At 38.7% G+C, this 18,636-nt stretch overlaps 4 protein-coding genes and 1 pseudogene across 4 annotated transcripts in view; 3 read left to right on the top strand and 2 right to left on the bottom strand.

Moving 5' to 3' along the window:
- The window catches only part of LOC140944033 (uncharacterized), a 3,164-nt gene extending 1,562 nt beyond the window's left edge, over positions 1 to 1,602 (bottom strand). Inside the window, exons 1-2 of the mRNA XM_073393139.1 lie at positions 1,485 to 1,602; positions 298 to 355 (exon numbers count right to left, since the gene is read on the bottom strand). Of these exons, the coding sequence (XP_073249240.1) occupies positions 298 to 355; positions 1,485 to 1,505 (79 nt within the window). The 5' untranslated portion in view covers positions 1,506 to 1,602. The remainder of the gene's footprint in view (positions 1 to 297; positions 356 to 1,484) is intronic.
- A 671-nt stretch (positions 1,603 to 2,273) lies between these two features.
- On the top strand, positions 2,274 to 2,859 carry LOC140943515 (uncharacterized; annotated as a pseudogene).
- A 693-nt stretch (positions 2,860 to 3,552) lies between these two features.
- Positions 3,553 to 6,059, top strand: LOC140943179 (uncharacterized). Its single transcript, XM_073392245.1, has one exon. It carries the CDS (start codon positions 3,854 to 3,856, stop codon positions 4,799 to 4,801), a length of 948 nt encoding a protein of 315 aa, XP_073248346.1. The 5' UTR covers positions 3,553 to 3,853; the 3' UTR covers positions 4,802 to 6,059.
- LOC140943514 (uncharacterized) lies at positions 5,950 to 9,394 on the top strand. Its single transcript, XM_073392604.1, has 6 exons — positions 5,950 to 6,003; positions 6,758 to 7,131; positions 7,733 to 7,870; positions 8,450 to 8,548; positions 8,815 to 8,882; positions 9,252 to 9,394. The coding sequence occupies exons 1-6, from the start codon at positions 5,950 to 5,952 to the stop codon at positions 9,392 to 9,394; spliced, it is 876 nt and encodes a 291-aa protein (XP_073248705.1).
- Positions 9,395 to 10,677: 1,283 nt separating this feature from the next.
- On the bottom strand, positions 10,678 to 17,647 carry LOC140943003 (threonine aspartase 1-like). The gene is made up of 14 exons (XM_073392032.1): positions 17,496 to 17,647; positions 17,082 to 17,149; positions 16,255 to 16,323; positions 15,635 to 15,755; positions 14,779 to 14,863; positions 14,479 to 14,558; positions 14,270 to 14,379; positions 13,976 to 14,089; positions 13,387 to 13,462; positions 13,192 to 13,255; positions 12,571 to 12,617; positions 12,123 to 12,203; positions 11,446 to 11,528; positions 10,678 to 11,025 (listed from the first exon to the last, which is right to left on the bottom strand). The coding sequence occupies exons 1-14, from the start codon at positions 17,575 to 17,577 to the stop codon at positions 10,945 to 10,947; spliced, it is 1,161 nt and encodes a 386-aa protein (XP_073248133.1). The 5' UTR covers positions 17,578 to 17,647; the 3' UTR covers positions 10,678 to 10,944.
- Positions 17,648 to 18,636: the final 989 nt, after the last annotated feature.

Raw genomic sequence — 18,636 nt, 5'->3', positions numbered from 1 at the left:
CCAGGGAGTGACTTCCCATTATAAAACTGACAATGCAACAGTGAAACATTACATAATTCTAGTTATAGCTATCACTAAGTGCTAAGTGCTTATCTATATACGCATGCTCGCTTGTTTGCTCGAAAACAATGCATTCTCTGATCTGCATTGCATCATAAAAGTTACCTTACACTACCTTATGTTACATCGCTTCGAGATTCATTCCGCCCCGGAACTTTCATGCACAGCTTTCTGCTGCCGCCTCACAAAGACACGAGGCTGCTCGGCAATAAATTATTTAACATATATTATATTTACCAGTAGTTGCTGCATTGTCTCCTTCATTTGCTGGTTGCTGGTTTACTGTGGGATCTGCCTATGCAAGAAATAATTTTGAAAACTACAAAAAGCCTTTTAAAATCACTATTTTGATTAAGATACGCATGCAAAAGTCATGCAACTAAATAATGCACACAGGCTAAAAAAAAAAACAAATAGACCACAATGAAAACTACTGGAATTTCCTGGTATTGTGTTATCCATTTAAGTCATTATTATGATGATTATTATAACTCCAAGATGGCGTAACAAGGGGGCACACGTCACAGTCCTGTGGCAGGTTATAACGACTTCCGGTTATGCGCAAAAAATAACACAAGCCTCACTTATCGCCCCACTACCGTGGGGTAGAACAAAAATATTGGCAGAGCCTTTCTTATCTCCCGAGCACCGTACAGGCTGGATCAGAGCAGATAAAGGCAAAGGAATAAGATGGCAAGACACAAGCAATTCAAAAAGCTGGGGGGAAGTTGCAACGCAGTCTTAACCGCACCACAAGGAGTGACCTACCAAACTTTTATTCAAAAAAAAAAATTTCAAAAACTTATAAGGCGCAAATATCTATATAGATATATTCAAATGCGAATATTGACACAAAACACAACACAACTCCTCCAAAGGGAGGGAGGGTAGGTAAAAAAATTACTATAACTGTTTGCTTTAGTGCAAGCTAGCTAAATAATGACCGGGAGTGGCATAGCAGAACTTTACAGACAGACAGTGTCTCAAAGCTAAACCAATAGACACAGTTGTATTATAAGCTACCTGAATTTTATCATGATTAAGGTCTAGCCATGAATAGGGCCTTGAAAACAAAGATGCAAAGAAATATACGATGACATTATTTGGCCTGAAACAGGGTCAGGATTTGGAGAACCGGGCGGCACACCCCCACCAAGATACAACCGACCATACAAATATATGGAAAAGCTAAAGCAAGCCTCTGGAGAAATTTAAGCACAGGTACGCCCCCAAAATTGTTTAGGACAATCCTTTGCTTTGTAGCTTTAGTTTACAAGTCATAATTTTTTCAGAACAGCCGTTTTATGGAAATTATTCGACATTAGATTCTCATACAAACACTGTAATTTCTCACACGTTTGCCTACTCGTCAAGATGGCGTCGAAAATCGTGACAAGGTCTATTCACGTTTTATGATGACTTACTGGTTCACCGTTGAAAGCCATGCTTCCTCTTGAACCTTCGATGAATGCTATAAAGGACGAAGCCTTACAAACAGCTGAAGAAATGGTGTTCAAAACAGAAAGTACAACGAAGGCGAAGGTAATGAAACTTCCGGCTTTGTTGCGAGAATTTTACCGGACGTCTAATAACCCAGTCCTCTCGCTGACCATCACGAGGCAAAATGACGCCACAGTTGTCCTTTTTTTCCCTTGAACAGGTGCTCTGGACTATATTATTTTAAAATTATTTTGTGATATACGAAATAATCAAAGTTTACGTAAGTATTCAGACTCGGCTGATAACCAAGATATTTTTTATTATGATTAACCCATTCGCCCCTGAACCGCCCGTGCGGATCCACGTCCTTTCTACCCTTTGTGACGTCATCAGTTTTAACGGTCAAGGACAACTTTGTCCGCTAACTTGTGCAGAGTGAGGAGATCTTTCAAACCATACCAGAATGAGCACAATTCAGTCAAGGACACCGAAGAAAGAGGCAAAAAAACATGCATTGACCTGAAAATCTCCATGAATCTTGTTCCATTGCTCACCTACCTTTCCTTTCACCTAATCCTAAGATCCTAGAAGGAGAGGAGAGGAAACTATTGATGAAGTGAATCTAAAATTGAGGAAAGTTATTTCGACCTGCTGCAATCAGATCTAAAGGTTAAATCCAAAGATGACAGCAAAGTCAAATACTGGCCTAACATGCTTGAAAATCACCGAACTGTAAATCACTATGAATCCGTCCCGATGAAACCATCCATAGTATGCATCGTTTTTTCGGCGGAAAACCACCCCAACCCGCGTTAAACACAGACGAACTTGATCCTGCTTTCGATTACGACTTCAATAGTGTTGAAGACGATGGTAGACGATATATGAGAGATGGTTTCCAGTACAAGCGACCTTATAGTTGGAAGAGAATTGCCATCAAAGTCCTGGGAAAATATGGGGATGATACCTGACTTGGCCGCGACGGGATACGAACAGAAGAAGCCGCGGAGCAATGGCCCGTGTCCTATCACGGAACAAATATGAAGGGTACCCAGCTGATTTTAAAAGATCTCAGGGTTATAAACCCAGATCAAAAGCGATATTTGGTAGATGCATTCACACTAGCCCCGACCTGGAAATTATCGAAAGGCTGTACGCTCAAGAGTTCGATTATCAAGGAAAAACCTACAAGATTTTATTTCAAAATCGAGTCAATCCTGGCCACCTCCAAATCATCCCTACGGCACAAACCTCAGTAAGCTCTCAGTAGCAGTGGATTACTGGCTGTCCCGCGGAGGATACGCAGCCGATGTACGTCCATATGGGGATGCGAATGGAAAAAGTCTTTTGCCACCTTAAAAAGTGGCTCCGTTGTTATATCAATAAAAATTACAGCTGAGGCGCATTAAACTATGTAAAATTTTATGGCATAACTTTTTCGATTTTCACACGAAGCCTTCGAAACTTTGAGAAGAACAACAGCTATCATTCGGCAATAATATGAGATAATCAATTCACTGGCGATAAACATTTTTTACAAAATCTTCTCAAAGTTTCGCAGCCATTGTGTGAAAACCGAAAAAGTTATGACGTAAAGTTCGTCATAGTTCAATAGATCGTTTTCACTGTCACGCAACAAAAAAATAAATTGGAAACCGTCCAGTGGAAGAAGCCGAGAAAATGACATGTTACAAAAGACTAATATATAAACAATTTGTCCAAGTCTAAGGTCTTTGTGGCCCACAGTTTCTGAGTTATTTGCCGAAACGTTTCACGCACCCTTGTAGAGCTTTGAATGGAGACGCCATATTGGTGTATCGTTTTGGTCCACCAATATGGCCGCCGGAAATCAACAAAACATCTGGAGTTCACTTTTTCTATAAAAGCTCTTTCTTTTCGCTCGAGAACCAGCCTACGCGCGCATAAACATATCTTGTAATACTTGAAATGGTTATACTGCTGAAAATCAAGAGGAGAGACTTTTTTCAACGAGACAGCATTCCTGTTTTGGTGTCACGCACTGTGAAAACTCGGAAGTTCGTATTGCTGTATTTTCGAAATGAAACATGCTACGGGAATGGAAACTTGAACAAAGATTTATTTTTTGTTTATCTTCAACCTAGTGTAAATAAGAATTCGTAAAACCTCGCTGTTTTGACTTAACAGTTTGATGACGTCACTGTGAAAACCATCTATAGCCTTTAATAATAACAGAGCCACCAGACGGTTTCCACGAAAAACAGGAAGCCTTCGCGTGACAATGTTCCACACCATATATAGAAATACTTCTCCATTAATTTAAATTTTGCTCATATCTGCAATCTGGTTGCCTCGATCATTTGTCTTCAGCGAAATGTCTAACTTAGATCTATTGAGCGCGGGGTTTTCAGCTATACTTGGTACAGAAGTCGTACCGCAGAAGACTGGAGGGAAGTATTCCATACACGATCTTTTCAGCCAGACGTACATCATGAAGCCAGTAGAGACCGTGGAGAAAGTTGAAGCTGGAAAGAAATTCAATGTTTATGTACGGGGTTTATCAGGCAATACTATAACTATTCAAGTGACAGGAGACGATACTATTGAGCAGGTAAAAGCTAAAATTGAGGAAACGGAAGGTATATCCACCGATGAGATCAAACTAATATACACTGCTAAACAGCTTGAAAATCATCGAACTATTAACGATCATGGAATCCAACCTGATGAAACCATTTTCATGGTGATTTGTACGACCGGCGGAGGATCCCAGTGCGCGTTTAATACAGACGAACTTCATCCTGCTTTTGATTATGACTTCAGTAATGTCAGAGATGATGGTACGAGATACATGAGAGGGGGCTTCCAGTATAAGCGACCTTATGGTTGGAAGAGAATTGCGATCAAAGTCGTGGGCAAATATGGAGATAATACCTGGCTCGGCCCAAACGGGATACGAACAGAAGAGGCCCCTGGGGAGTGGCCTGTGTCCTATCACGGAACAAATATGAAGAGTGCAAAGCTGATTTTAAAAGAGGGTTATAAACCTGGGTCGAGAGAGTTATTTGGAAGAGGCATTTACACCAGCCCCAACCTGGAAATGATTGAGAAGCTGTACGCACAGGAGTTCACTTATCAGGGAAAAACCTACAAGATTGTATTACAGAATCGAGTTAATCCTGATCAGAAGAATGGTCATCTTCAAATCATCCCAGCTGCACAAACCACAGTAGGAGCGGATTACTGGTTGTCCCGTGGGGGTAGTACAGCCGACGTTCGTCCATACGGCATCCTGATACGGGAAGTATCCAATAAACATTAGACGAGGCACTCCTTATGCAAACGCCATGGAGAGCTGATGACGTAGCTTGGGACTAGTAACTACTGATGTCAGATCTAGCTTGTTCAACATTTTGCATAAAAAAATGAGCCAGACACAAACTAAATTGTAGTTGATAAGCTAGTGTTTAAAAGAGGAGTATCTAGCTATCCTCAGAGTAAACTTAAGTATCTTTTATATTATATCGTGTAGTGAGTTTCCGTGCGCAAATTCTAATCTGCCTCGTTAAAAGGCACTACTTTCGTGCGGAACTAGAGCGGAGCCAACCGTTCTCTCCAAGGTCTTCTTAATACCTAAGTGGTTGATTTTTCGACTTCGCTCCTGGTTCCGGGCTGTATTTAGGGGCACACTGGATCCCCGCGCTATATTTCGTCTGCCTGTTATATTTTTTGGTTGGCTTTTTCCCGCTGCGTGCTGTACGCTCATCTTCTTAAAACATTGAAATTGGTCTATTGATTCATGACGAGTGAATAAATTTTAACAGCATGATTTTCAAAAGTTGTACGTGGGTTCTCTCAAAGCCGATCATGTGGGATTTAATCAGTCATCATTCTTTGTGTTAAGGCTATGTGATTAAAAGGAGGCAAAATTTGTATCTCCCCAAAATCTTATCTGTTTAATTAAAAAAACGGCTCCTTACTATAACCAAAAACCCTTGAGTTTCTGTTAAAACCAAGTGTACGGAATTTGATCTTAATCGGCGCGATAAAATTCAACGGTGATTTTCAGGTGAGTTTAAACTGATTATGATGGATATGCTGTGGAAACTTGTCTGGTTGCATAAAAGAGAAGTTTTGTTCCCTCTGAGAATGTCTATCTGTTGCTATCCATACCGGCTTTAATTTTGCTTCTGAAAAAGTTCAGCTCTTGCTGATTCATGTGCTGATTTTCATTCATGCTAAAGTCCTCGTTCCAACGGAAACGCAGGCGCAAACGCAACTGAAATTTTAAACCTGGCCTCGCTTTCAGTTCAGCCAATCAACTTAAAGAACAAATCCAGTACGTCACAATGTGACGTCATGGTATAGTATATAACGACACGCCACACGCGAGCGCGCTTCAGTTTGCACTGTCTCTCATTGTGTACACTTGACTTATGTCACTTGAATTGAAGAGAAATAGTGCCTGAAATGGGTTGTAATCAGAGCAAATTGAGATTTTCGCAAGTATTTGAGAGGAAGAGGGTAAGCTCAACTTAGTGGTTGATGAACGTTTTGTAATAAATGGAAAAAAATGCCAATTTATGCATCTTTCATTGGGGTTTCCGAGAGTGCGTGGTAAGGCCGTTGAAAACATATGGCGTCAGCCTTGCCATATAAGGGCACAAATTTGAAATAATTCTGACCAATCGAAGGGCGTTATTTGTAGGCCACGTGGCCGGAATGAACGTAACCATAAAAGGGAAAAATTTGAATAATTCTGACCAATCATAGGACATTGTTTGCAGGCCCCACGTGTGTCCAGTTTGACCATAAAAGGAAACGAATTTAAATTGAAAATGACCAATCACAGCGCGTTTTCTCCATGTCTCGCGCGCGTGCGTAGAAAGATTGAGCCGTTACTGAACAACGAGCGCTTCGAAGAAAAGGCGACTGAGGACAAAAACAAACAAATAAAGACAAAAGATGGTTTCGATTTCAATTTCCAATGTATTTTTAAAATGTACCGATTGTTAGAACCGTCTGTCTGCCTGCCGTCTCTCCGCTTTAAATTTATACTGATGTTAGTATGATTTGACTGCTGCGCGCGGTCACTGAACGCGTGCATAAATCAGCGCTTTTAAATTTGAAATTTTAGAACAGCTTAAATAAAAAATGACATTTTTTATTCATAGAGTAAGACATGTTTTAATTACACGCAAATTTGAATGAATCTCTCTTCAAGGATTTTTGTTAAAAAAGACTTTACTTTATACTATTTTAATATGATTTTTGCCAGGTGAACAAGAGAACAACTACGTGGTATGTTGACCTGCTCGAGGAGACTGTGATTCAATCCACGTTAGAATGCAGTTCTCCTTTCGAGCAGAGTGCACCACAGAAAATAACCCCAGCCTCAAACATCCATTATGAGGACTTCTCTGTTCTGTCTTTTATGACGAGAAAAGATCATTACGAGTGGCTGGAGTTGTATGCTAAAGAACAGTTGTTTTCATCTGTGAAATCTTGTCTGAACTATAAAGGATTTCATGAATATGGATTCCACTTATTATCACTCACTCCAAGGCCCTTGTTGGAGATCAGGACTAATGATAATAGACCCATTCATTCCCTTCCTTGGGGGAACTCCACGGCCTTGGAGTACTTTCTAAGGTAGGTACAGAGCCCGGGAGGGGGAGGTTACTTTAAGAATTTTTGGGTGGGGATGTGTCGCTGGGATCCTGATTCTGATTTGTATCCCGGGGTACTGAGGAGATTCACCCAACCTCGTCCCCTGGGTCTTCTCGTTTTCCCATAGGGCAGCGACAGGCAGAAAATTTGGGACGAGGTTGGTTCGAGTTCATGACCATCATATATTTACGGTCTTTATCAAAAAGTTCACAGAAGGGATGACAGAATGAGCCTCAGCTGGGAACTTCTTAGTATTCAAATGTTTTCAGCTGGTTTTGTTTAAGGGAAAGTTATATCTGGGTAACCCCCCCCCCCCCCCCCACCACCACCACCTTCTGTATTATTCTGGATCAGTACGCAAAAAATAGAAGGGAAACGGGAGTTCCGTAGCTTAGAATGCGCATCAAAGCAATGGGATATTCTACCTAAGTTCAAAATTTCAAAGACAATTCTCCAGAATTGACCGTTTTGTAGAACGAAATTAAAATTGAGAGATACATCGCGCTGTCTTAAATAAAACACGCTAAACAGGTCTCTAAGGAGGTCTCTTAACGCTGACTTTTTCTTAATTATCACCCTACAGAACTATTCCCAAAGAAATTGAAACAAAGGTTGGGTGTGACCCCTTTGTAATTGTTATCGAAGATATTGATAACGAGGCAGGCTGCAGCAGAATGTGTGCTGGCCTGATTGAGAAGCTCTGCCAAAGGCTGCAGATGAGGTAACATTAAAAATATTTGGTGTTACTTTCGTAGTTTTCTGCGTGCAAAACCGGTGTTTGGTTTGCGCTTGTTATTCCATTTTACGCTAGGCTCGACTTCCGCTGCGCTCTCGGTCATCCCCGAGAAGAGTGGGGGAGGAGCGCGGGCTCGTCTCCCGTTCAGCGGCTAGTGATATCGAGCCCAATCGTAAGCAGAATGAAGCAGAATGCCTTGTAACAGAGTGTCTAAAAATAGCTGAGTGAAAAACGCAACTTTTCGTCCCTTTTGTTTAGTTGTCTTGTTTTTCCAATTTTGTTCCCTTCTTCTTTTCCCATTCATCCTATAAATCATCGGCATCCTTTCCAGTAACAAGTGGGAAAATTATCGAAGTTGTTTTCCTCATGTTATAAGAAAGTGTGCTCCTCGCAATCATAATCATCATTTCTGGAGAAAAATTGTGATTATAAAATTAAAATATCAATACTCTGCAAAAGAATGTAAATAAATGAATCACGAGAAATGAAATTAACTCACTGTTTCACTTTTATGTTGATAATGTGTTGATGTCATTCTCTCACTACCAATCTTAATTTTCACAGGTTTGAGGGGAGGTTGAAGAGAGTTTGTATCAACAGACCATTAGGTTTGTTAGCCTATGATCTCGCATTGAGAAAGCGCTTCAACCTCCCGTTTGCCAGGTGAGAACCAACAAAAATTGTTATATAGCGGCAAATTTGTTCCCAACAGCGCACGGTCTCATTGGTTACCTCGAGGTCACATGACATCCACCAATGCAAATGTTTCTCGCCAAAATCTCTGAGAGGGCAACACTGTAAAAAATCACATTTTTTTGCGATGGAATTTAACACCTTACTCCTGTATGGACATATACGTCTCTACACTCTTATACTACTATCTATCATGATACATTATGCTCAATTTTGATGACCGTTTTATTTTTCAGCTGTGAGATTGAGAATAAGCTAGTTGTAGCCGATCAATTCTCTACGGGCAAGCTGGCAAAAGCTACTGGTCAGTAAACTCTCATTGATATCCCTACTTATAACTGATTTAGGTAGTCATGTAACAAATTTATTGTAAGACGATATTTCCGACTATGTGACGATCCTAGAGCAACTGCTAACAGTGGCGGATCAAGACCTTCAGACAACGAGGCAAAGCTTTTTCCAGAGATAATAGCCAGTATCGAGCGATCTAAATATAGTAGGAGCTCATACATTCTGGCGATAAAGAAACGTTTAAGGTTTTACTCACGTTACGCATTGTCCAGAAATTCGAGACGATCCTTATAGCTCTATATGTTTGTAGTCTTTGTACACCTTATCCGTCTCACATGAGTTTCAGTATCTTGAAAATTTGGTTTTATTCTTTGTCTTTCAGGTTTTCCAGGCAGACTGATGCGAAAAGAAGACCTCAAAACCAAATGGCGCAGGTCTCTGACGTTATTCCAACAAGTCGATTTACACTGGCATTTTCAGCTCAAGAAGATACTTCATATTTTAAACAGTATTAGAGTGCATTGAAGCTGATAATCTGAGTTGTCTTTGAGCATTATATAGGACTATTTTGTTATTATATCTTTTTAAAAAGTTGGGCAGTCATAGATTCTTTTTACATATCCCATGTAGTTATTTTTTATGACTGTCTTCTGATAAAAAGATGACTCAGTAAAGGCCAGGAAAAAAATGTTTCTCATGTTTAGGCGATGTCATTTGAAGTTACATTTCTTAACTGTTAGGGTGAGCTGGTCTCAGTCTGCAACAAAATTTCAAAACTATTATCTTCCTTTTCTGCATAAAATACTGATATACTTACCTTGGACTATTATCAGGACACGGGTTTTTAATTAAATGCTAGTCTAGAAATTGTTTCATCTATATATAATCAACATAGCAATAATCATAGGAAAGTAATGGAGTAATTGATGTTGTTATTAGCACAGAAAAAATTAATACAATTAGTATAATAAGTAATAACAAGCGGAAAAATGTATTTGAAAACAGTGCAATCCAGTGCAATGTAAACAATTTGAAAGGGCGGTGTACAGTATTAAACCGCTTTCCGTAGCTTTTATATTTATTTCGTTCTTACATGGAAGTGATCGAAGAGATCTGGGTACGTGATGAGGATTCACGAAAAGTTTTATAGAGAGCTTAAAATAGGCGTGTATATACATATTTACTCGATTTTTTGGGAGCATTATCTGATTGTTTTAAAACTGTGTAATAGTCCATTTTCGAGTTCGCTATGACCGCTGAATTAAAGAAGTGAAGACGCACTTTTTACAGCCTTAGCCTCAATCTGAAGTAATATACTCATAATTTCCAACGAGAGAAAGACCCGTTTATCACTCTGTCTACTGTGTGTATTCAAATTTCAAACACTTACTTGCTAGAATTTCTGAATATTTTACTTTACGTCGAGGCTAACCTTGTATGAATGTGTCGTTAATGTTTATATTCAGCGGTAATTTTTATTTCGAAAATGGACTATTTCCAAGTACATGATCGTTGCTAAGTGTTGCACTGATTTTGTTGTACATAATGTTAAAAAAGAAATTATTACAATAAATACGTGAACATAAGTTTATCTGCCTCTTGTGAGTGATTTTGTTGTAAGACTTAAGCTTTATTAAATTCATTCCTCGTTCGTCTACCCTCTACATACTGTAAAAAAAATAACGCATGGTTTATTAGATTCTCCTGCAAAATTCAATTCACAAGAAGGACGATGGGAAGAAGAAGAAAGTGTACAAAAACACTTTTATTTAAAACTTTGGTTATTTCCATATTTTTCTACAACTGTATTAGTTTCAAATTCTGTGCGTACATTCTTTTTGCTTATATGATAAACTCCCTCCAAAAGTTCCACTGTCTCTAAAGACTCTGCCGTAGCAGCACGCGATTCCTACACTGTGAAAGTAAAGATGAAACTCAGTAGCGCAGGCTTCCTACACATTAAATGTACTGATGGAATTCAGCGGCACAGGCTTCCTACCTGGAAATTTCCCCACTGGTACAAACACCGATCTCTCATGTTTCATTGTGGTTATTCTTTTTATGCTAACTCTATGCTAGCTATTGGACAGTCTGTAAACTGTGCCTTCCACTGATAAGGGAACCACCTGACCTGGCTGCAAACGGGACAGTCGCACCTTGAAAAACAAAAACAAACAAACAAGAAGTTATATGCAACTACACCTTACGAGGGGTTAATAACGGATGAAATGGTAATAATCAAGCCATTTAAAAAATCTCAAGTGCAACAGTGGTATCTTTTATTCCTAAATTTGTAATATTGTCCAAAGCAAAGAGTACCAAACGAAAAAGGCTTTTATTTCCATAGTTATGTAGCACTAGATTTCGTCTTTAATAGAATGAAAGATTTTATAGAACCACATAACATGCTAGAAAGCTCTTCCTAGCGGCCCGTTTCTCGAAAGTCCCGATACTTAAGAGGCCGGAACTAAAAGATGTTGTTGTTACCGGGACTTCCGAGAAACGGGCACAGGGAACGAGCAAGCTATAGATACAATAGTAACTCTACCAGCATATAAATAAAGTACTTTGCGTACTTTTGGTTTTTTGTCCTGTTCTGCCATGTAGCCAATACACATGCTGTCTGTTGTATGACCCCAGACGAGATCAACAGTGCAGTCTGTAGAGATACAAATGGGTTTTCAAACCGGTTAGTTTAGCCAATAAACTCTGGCCAATGAGAAAATCAGGACGAAATAAACCAATCAGAATTCGCACTAAAACGCGTAGCCGCTGCCAAGCGCGGGAAAAATGAAAACGCCCACGTCATGATTGGTTGACAAAAGAAAGCGAGGGCTTTTGTAGCCAATCATATTTGTGAAAATATGTAGCAAGCGCCACATTACTTTGACCTTTCAAATGAAAACGTTGCCAACAACAAGTAAGCGTGACACTATATCATTGATCTAGAACGGCATCTGTAGATAACTGCACAGAAGAGCACGCATGGAAAGAAAAAGCTCCTCAAGGATATGAATTATCGCTGTTTTCCATCATCTTCTCACCTCGACATCTTGCTCGCAGGCTAGGTAAGATTCTTTTGGGATAGGCTACTTTGCAAATGAATTGACGCCTACACTGACACAAGTCAATTAATAACTTTCTTTTGTCACAGAACTATCTTAAGCAATCTTGCATAGTCCCAGAGTCAAGCTTCTACGAGTTTAGTGCGAAATTTGTGCGATAACGCTAGCGTAGGAGGACTGTCACTTACCTTCATTACCCTCCCCTCCCTCTACTCGTAGCAACAACACTCCTCCTAACTTTTTCGTCACGGATGAAAGAAGACTTGAACCTAAATAGAGGACAAAAACAGCAATCTGCGTTGATTATGAGTTCAGGGAAAGTACGGGGAAAGAAATGGAGAACGCTTGTGTTGAAAGAAAAATTCCTTAATTTAAAGAAACCATAATTATAAAAAACTAAGATTTTGGGATTCCAAATAGTATTCGCTCTTGTTAGTTTAACATTGTGGTTTAGCCTGTTCCAAGCATCTAGATAGTGGGGAGTGCTGAGAAAAGGAGGATGGAGGGAAAAAAAGAGCTCACTTCTCTTTGCAATGTATAGTACCGGTTATCTGAACAACAGGCTAAGGCTACTGCAACAGGCTTAGGCTTGTTCAGAAGAAGTCTTCAAGTGTTGGTTTAACTGGCAAAACATACCTAAAAACTTGCTACCAAGCCCCTCCTGAACCGCACTGACTGCATCTCTGGGAAAAAAAAAAAAAAAAACTTTTTAGAGACTTTCTAATTTGAGTGAAAATGGTCACGTTTGTGACAGGTTTGGTCCGTTTTCTTTGTCAACTCAACTTCTGATCCAAACCTCATTCAAAAACAATTGGAAATGATAATGGATACCCTGGTGTGTTGTGCATTGACTAACCCTGTTTAGGAGAGAGAGAAAAAAGACTTAAGATACCAACCCTGTATCAGAAAACAAACTCTATTTTAGCACACTGTTCAGGACAACAGACAAAATATGTGCTCTGCTGTCTTTTTCTGAAGAATAAGGTCTTGTTTTGGGAAAGCCCACCCAACATTAACTGGTGATTAGGCATTCCTTTTTGGGGGATAGCACGAAAGTTAGCAAAGGACCACCTGATCACAGGTTAACCCAACATTGCATAGTTCATTCAGGATAGAGGGACCCTAGAGAGGCCTAAAAAGACATAACCTAATTTTCAGTGGAAAGTCCCGATATGGGAAAAGTAAGGAATTCCTTCTCCCCACTCACATTCTAGGCAATGGACCAAGGTCAACATACCTTGTACTGTCTAAACTCACCTATTTAAGGCTAAGTTTGCACATTCTTTAGCAAGCAGAGTCTTGATCAAGTGTTCCCCACAGCCTAATAAAACAAATACAAAATGAGTGCTCTAGTAGCAAATTCAACCTTGTTACTAGGGTATCGCTCTGTAGTGAAGAGTAGGAAAGAGCCCTTGGAGCGAAAAAAAAAGTAGCATACAAAATCCAACAAACCTGATGTACAACATGCAACTCCTACTTCATTAACATCATGGCTAGTTGCCCAGCATCCACTGCCAAAAATGGCAGCCTGAGTGAAGTTAAAGAGAAAGAGTTTTAAAAAAGTCTGATTTAGTAGTCTGGGACAAGTACATTTTCTTGCTAAGCAAGTAACTTTTGAAGTTCACTTGCCCAATGGACAAGGGTCCAGGTCAGTAGTGGCCCCAGGAAAACAAAATGTGAGAGCTGCTTGCCCAAACGACAAGCTGGGATTTTTAGGTTTTTTTTGAGCCCTGAAAATGGGTCAAAATTGACATCTTCAGACATGAACTTTGAACCCCCTGACAAGACCTACAGTTGTATAGTAAAAAAAAATTGCCAGACTAAGAAATGTCATTTGCCCTGACATTTGCCATTTGCAAAGATCACTACCATCATAAAATGGTTTAGAAACCTGGTACTGGGATCCAAGATGTAGAATGAAAAAACAGGACATGACATTCTATTCTGGGACAACATTACAGACTTCCTTTTCTGACAATGTCTGTATACAGGTACACTTGGGACAATTTTTTGTAGAAACAGCTCTACAAGAAAGACTGACCTGTCCAATGCGACCTGGCACCTTGTACACTACCCCACCACTTGATGCTCCAGCGCAGAGTTGCCTGTTCCGGTCCATGCACACAGCACCAACAGTATCCATACTATTAGATTCCTAGCGGTAAACAAACACACTGTAATAATATTGTTTACTCATATTTATCAGTAGCTCTCTCAGGAATCAAAAAGCATGAGCTGATGAAAATTGGTTCATTCACAGTTTCTTTAAAAGAAAAACACTCTGAACCATTCCTTTAATTTGTACTATACACATGTTTTACAAATTTGTACTCACATATGAAAAGTTGCACAAGTTTTCTAGCTGGCAAGGTTTATGGCACACATCAGCTTTTTGTGTGGACTGTATCCTTGCTTTGCACTTGCACCATGTTTGCAAACTCCTGTCTTACAAAAAGTATTGGTAAATCAAATTAATCCACCATAACTTTCATTTTGTTACAAATTAATAAAAAAACACTGAAATATGTACACTGCAAGATTCACCTGTCATTAAATCTTTATCTTGGCACTCATTAAATCCATGTTCCAGAGCCCAATTAAATGCCCCTTCTCCAGCCAGAAAGCTTAAACATGATGATAGTAATAACTGTCATGAATAATCTTAGGGATTACAATGTTGACAGAGATATTCTATGGGAAGTACAGCATGCATGTACTCCTTTTCTTTTTTCAAGGGGTGCGGAAACACCAATGGAAATATTCCACTGGAAGGGGTAAAATTACCAGCCAACTAAGTATTAAACAGAAAACAAAAATAATTTTTACAAGATTTTCAACACATACATTGGAGGAATGAGACCATTCGAAGAAGGGCCTTTTAACTCTTCAGTCAACAACCTACCAGCCACTTGTATGGGATTCTTTATTCCTTCAATATAAATTTTCAAAAAAAACTTTTATTATGTATGTATATCAGAATATACACTCTGTAAATCAGAAAAATCCATTTAACGTGATTTCATCAGTATGTAACTAAGATATTATTGTGAGTGTTGAATACTTTGGGAAGCTAAGGTTTAATTCCCTTCAGAAACTTAACTTTTAACTTTTTTTTAACTTTTAACAAGATAAAACAGATCTAAATGTTGTGCGGCATGCAAACACATCAAGGGTGAAGTTCCCTTATATATTGAAGACTCCTTAAGACTCAACAGTCAGCAACATAGTCGTGTAACTAGATATAGTAATATAATTTTTATTTGCCCAAAATTTAATCGGGTGACCGAATGCAGCAGGACGTTTGCAGTTTCTACATGTGCTTGCCAACTCTGGAATAGCTTAAGTAAGAACTTAGAAATGCAGTATCACTATAATCCTTTAAGAAAAATTATCCAGGCAAATATCTTATTTAAAGAGCAGCAGGAATCACACCATTTCATAGTTTAATTATATTCTTGCATATATTTCACTAGCCATATCATTAGCTCTTATACTCATTCATACTGATGTAGAACTTCTATACTTCCTTAGTTTTATTTATTTTGTACTTAGACTTTGTAAATTTGGAATCTTATGTTTGTTATAATTTTAATTTAGATAGAGGGCCACAAGTTTACTAGTTTCTGCTACCCTCTTTTAATAAAGTGTATTTATTTTGTTTTATCTATGTTTTAACATATAAATTCCCAATAGAAATAACCTTTTAAAGCACCAACAGCTCCAAATGCTGAGGAATCACCATCCATAATACATGCATCACACTCCACTGTACCTGATCTGGTCAAATTGGAACCTGTTCCTGCATTCGTACAAGGGAAGTCCTAAAGAATAAGAAGACGCAAGCTTGTATGTAGTTGTTGTGGTTCAAGTTTATCCTCGGTTTAAATTTTATTTTCTTTTGTTCTAAACTCATTATCAAGTCATTATCATACATTACCATACCCAAAAGTAATGTTAGGGAACAAAAATTTAAATCAAGGATAACATTGAACTACAACATACCCATGTGACAATGCTCCTTACAAATCACGGAGTTAATTAATAGGTTATATTCTTGCATCCCCAAAGGTTCAAAGTCAAACTTCAATAACATTTTTAAACCTTTTTTTCATCATTTTTTTTTTAAATTAAAAAATATACATACTGCCAAAGAAGTTTCTTTTGAATGATCACACCCCAAGATGTCAGGCAAGGCACTAACTCAAAGTTTACCATATACTATATCAGGTTAGTAAGAAAATAAAGTTCTACTTCATGATCTCACCCTATCTCACTCCACAGATATTCATGAATAAATTAAAAATAAAAGTTATTTTATACCTCTAAAGTAGATATTGCGATTACAACAGCTTCTTTTGCTGATAAGCCTCTTTTTATCGCCTTAATAGCCTAGGATGGAAATGAAATAGATGGTTAAAAATTACTTACAGAGATTAGCAGGCATAAATACCTTACCAGTAAATAGAAATATTAATATAGGTCATTGGCAGCAACAGAACAATATCCATGGGAATTTGGTCTTGCTTAGTTGTTTAACTTTAAGTGCATTTTTTCAGGTTTTTATGCAAGAATAAAAGAATGTTATATAACTATGCAATATGAAAATAACTAAAAATTAAGGCATTTTAACCCTGATGGTGGCCAAAGAAAAACCTATAAAAAAATTCAAATTCTTTTTGTAAAAAACCCCAAGAATAAAGTACAATTAAGGGATTTAATGTAAAAACCATAGAATTTTTTCCACAGATAATTAAGGGTTAGAGTGACAATTAATTAATAATCCTGCCATGATGTGGTCTAGGAGTTTTAAAAAGGATTAACATCCACATGCACTTGCATTTCTCTATTATTTCTCCATTATTACAGTGCGACCAGGAAAACCGTGAACACGTGAATATCTAAGGAATTTTAATTGTGTTATGACCAATCACAGCAAAGATCTAGCCAGAAAACCACAAACCAATTAGTGTTCTTGCTTGCGGTTCAGTTTTCTCACCCCTGATTGGCTTTTTTTTGCAACACAATAACATTTCAGAAATATTTCTGGTGTTCACAGTTTCCCCGGTTTGACTGTAATAATGTCAAGTTAGAAATAAGTCAGTGTGTGAGTGATGGATCAGCAAGTGAGGTGCCTGAATTTATTATACCTTTGTACAAGCAGATTTGCAGGCTTCTTTATATTCAGCCTCATGCGCAGCAGAATGAAATCCAGCACCTTTTAAGAGAAATATCAAGGGAAAACTTGTTTCTTGCTAAGTGATCAAGAGAATATGGACCTAATAGGATTAGGCTGTGTACAGATGCCCCCTCCTCCCCTCCCTTAAGTAAAAAATCAGGTCTGTTCCAGGCCTGGGTCTGTTCATAGACTAAATGGGTATGAGTGGGAAAAAGATATAACCCCATGCCTAACATCATTTTATTGACATCGTCTTATAAATAAATATCAATTAAATAAGTGCTTAAGTCAAACAATGAACTCGGATTAATCGTGCGAATAAGATTGTGTTGTTTGACCGCAGAAAGCTGCAGAAAGTTCTGTTGTAACCTGACGGAGACTTTACCTACGTGAACTGCAACAAATCCCAAGCCTGAATGACTTGCTAAGACTACAGATTGGCCTTGATCCTCCTCAGAAGGCTGCATATAGAGTTTAACCCCTTAAAAAGGAACGTGAAAAAGAAATCGACGTGACGATGCTCTGGACGCCATGATAGTTTTGAGCGAATTACACAGCAATGAAATCGCTTAATAGAGTATCCGCTGACCAGATCGCGGGCTCTTTCACGTGGCGAAAAGGTGAGCTGAGTGTCATCAGGCTGAGTGCAGGAAGTTAGCAGTACCACGGAGGGGAATTCGAGGTATATTAGCCAAGTGTTCTGCTAATTTTTTTTTCTCTATCTTCGAGATAAATTTAAACTTAAAGTTTATCACTTTTCCAGGGCCAAACTACCGGTATAAAATGCAGACTACGTACCTGAGCTATTTGTGTCACTTGCACGTGCATAAAGAAGAAGCAAATTATGGCATTAATAGCGGTAAGAAATTCACTAACATAGAGCTAAAATACAATTTTTTTTCGCATAAAGAGATACAACAGCTGGTAGAGGGAAAAGATAGAGAAAATGTGTGGAAAGTACTTTGAAAATAATTTATTCAGGAGCGGTGTGAATGTTGAGTTGCCAGCATTCCCTGTCATGTAAGACTCATGTAACGGGATCAAGGAAAACCTGTAGTATTTTCGGGATCCCAGATTTCCCTTTATTTGAAACTGGGGATTCGGGATTTTACAGCACAAGTAGGGTGAGTTATAGCATTGAAAGTATGAGCGGGAGGTGAGATGCCAAAAATAGCCATCGGGATTACGTGATTAAACGAAACTTTGGATCGGGATTACGGGATTGAAGAACCCTATTAGGGACCCTTGGAATCTGGATTCAGAATCCGGAAAATTTTGTTTTTGAAATCCAGAATGTGGGAAATGTTTCTTGTGGAGTCCAGAATCCTGGGCTTTGGAATCTGGAATACGGATCAAGGAATCTGGATCCCACTAACAATTGTAATCCAGATTCGAAGTTCCACTGACAAAGAATCCAGAATCCGGTACCTGGAATCCAGAATACAAGGCGTATAATCCGGAATCCAGGAATGTCTTGGATTCCCATATGTGGGATGAAGTTTTGTTTTCCCAATTTCAAGTCAAGC

This window comes from Porites lutea, chromosome 7, assembly GCF_958299795.1.
Source record: "Porites lutea chromosome 7, jaPorLute2.1, whole genome shotgun sequence".
In the NCBI taxonomy this organism is placed as follows: domain Eukaryota; kingdom Metazoa; phylum Cnidaria; class Anthozoa; order Scleractinia; family Poritidae; genus Porites; species Porites lutea.
This window is presented reverse-complemented; position numbering and strand designations above follow the sequence as displayed.

Excerpts from the sequence above, each read along its gene's own strand:
- LOC140943179 (XM_073392245.1), top strand. The coding sequence starts at position 3,854 with ATGTCTAACTTAGATCTATTGAGCGCGGGGTTTTCAGCTATACTTGGT.
- LOC140943514 (XM_073392604.1), top strand. The coding sequence starts at position 5,950 with ATGGGTTGTAATCAGAGCAAATTGAGATTTTCGCAAGTATTTGAGAGG. Across the intron at positions 6,004-6,757 it reads AAGTATTTGAGAGGAAGAGG|GTGAACAAGAGAACAACTAC; the intron begins GTAAGCTCAACT and ends GATTTTTGCCAG. Across the intron at positions 8,549-8,814 it reads TTCAACCTCCCGTTTGCCAG|CTGTGAGATTGAGAATAAGC; the intron begins GTGAGAACCAAC and ends TTTATTTTTCAG.
- LOC140943003 (XM_073392032.1), bottom strand. The coding sequence starts at position 17,577 with ATGCAGCCTTCTGAGGAGGATCAAGGCCAATCTGTAGTCTTAGCAAGT. Across the intron at positions 14,864-15,634 it reads AGCTGTTGGTGCTTTAAAAG|GAATAAAGAATCCCATACAA; the intron begins GTTATTTCTATT and ends TTTATATTGAAG. Across the intron at positions 13,256-13,386 it reads AGTTGCATGTTGTACATCAG|GCTGTGGGGAACACTTGATC; the intron begins GTTTGTTGGATT and ends TTGTTTTATTAG.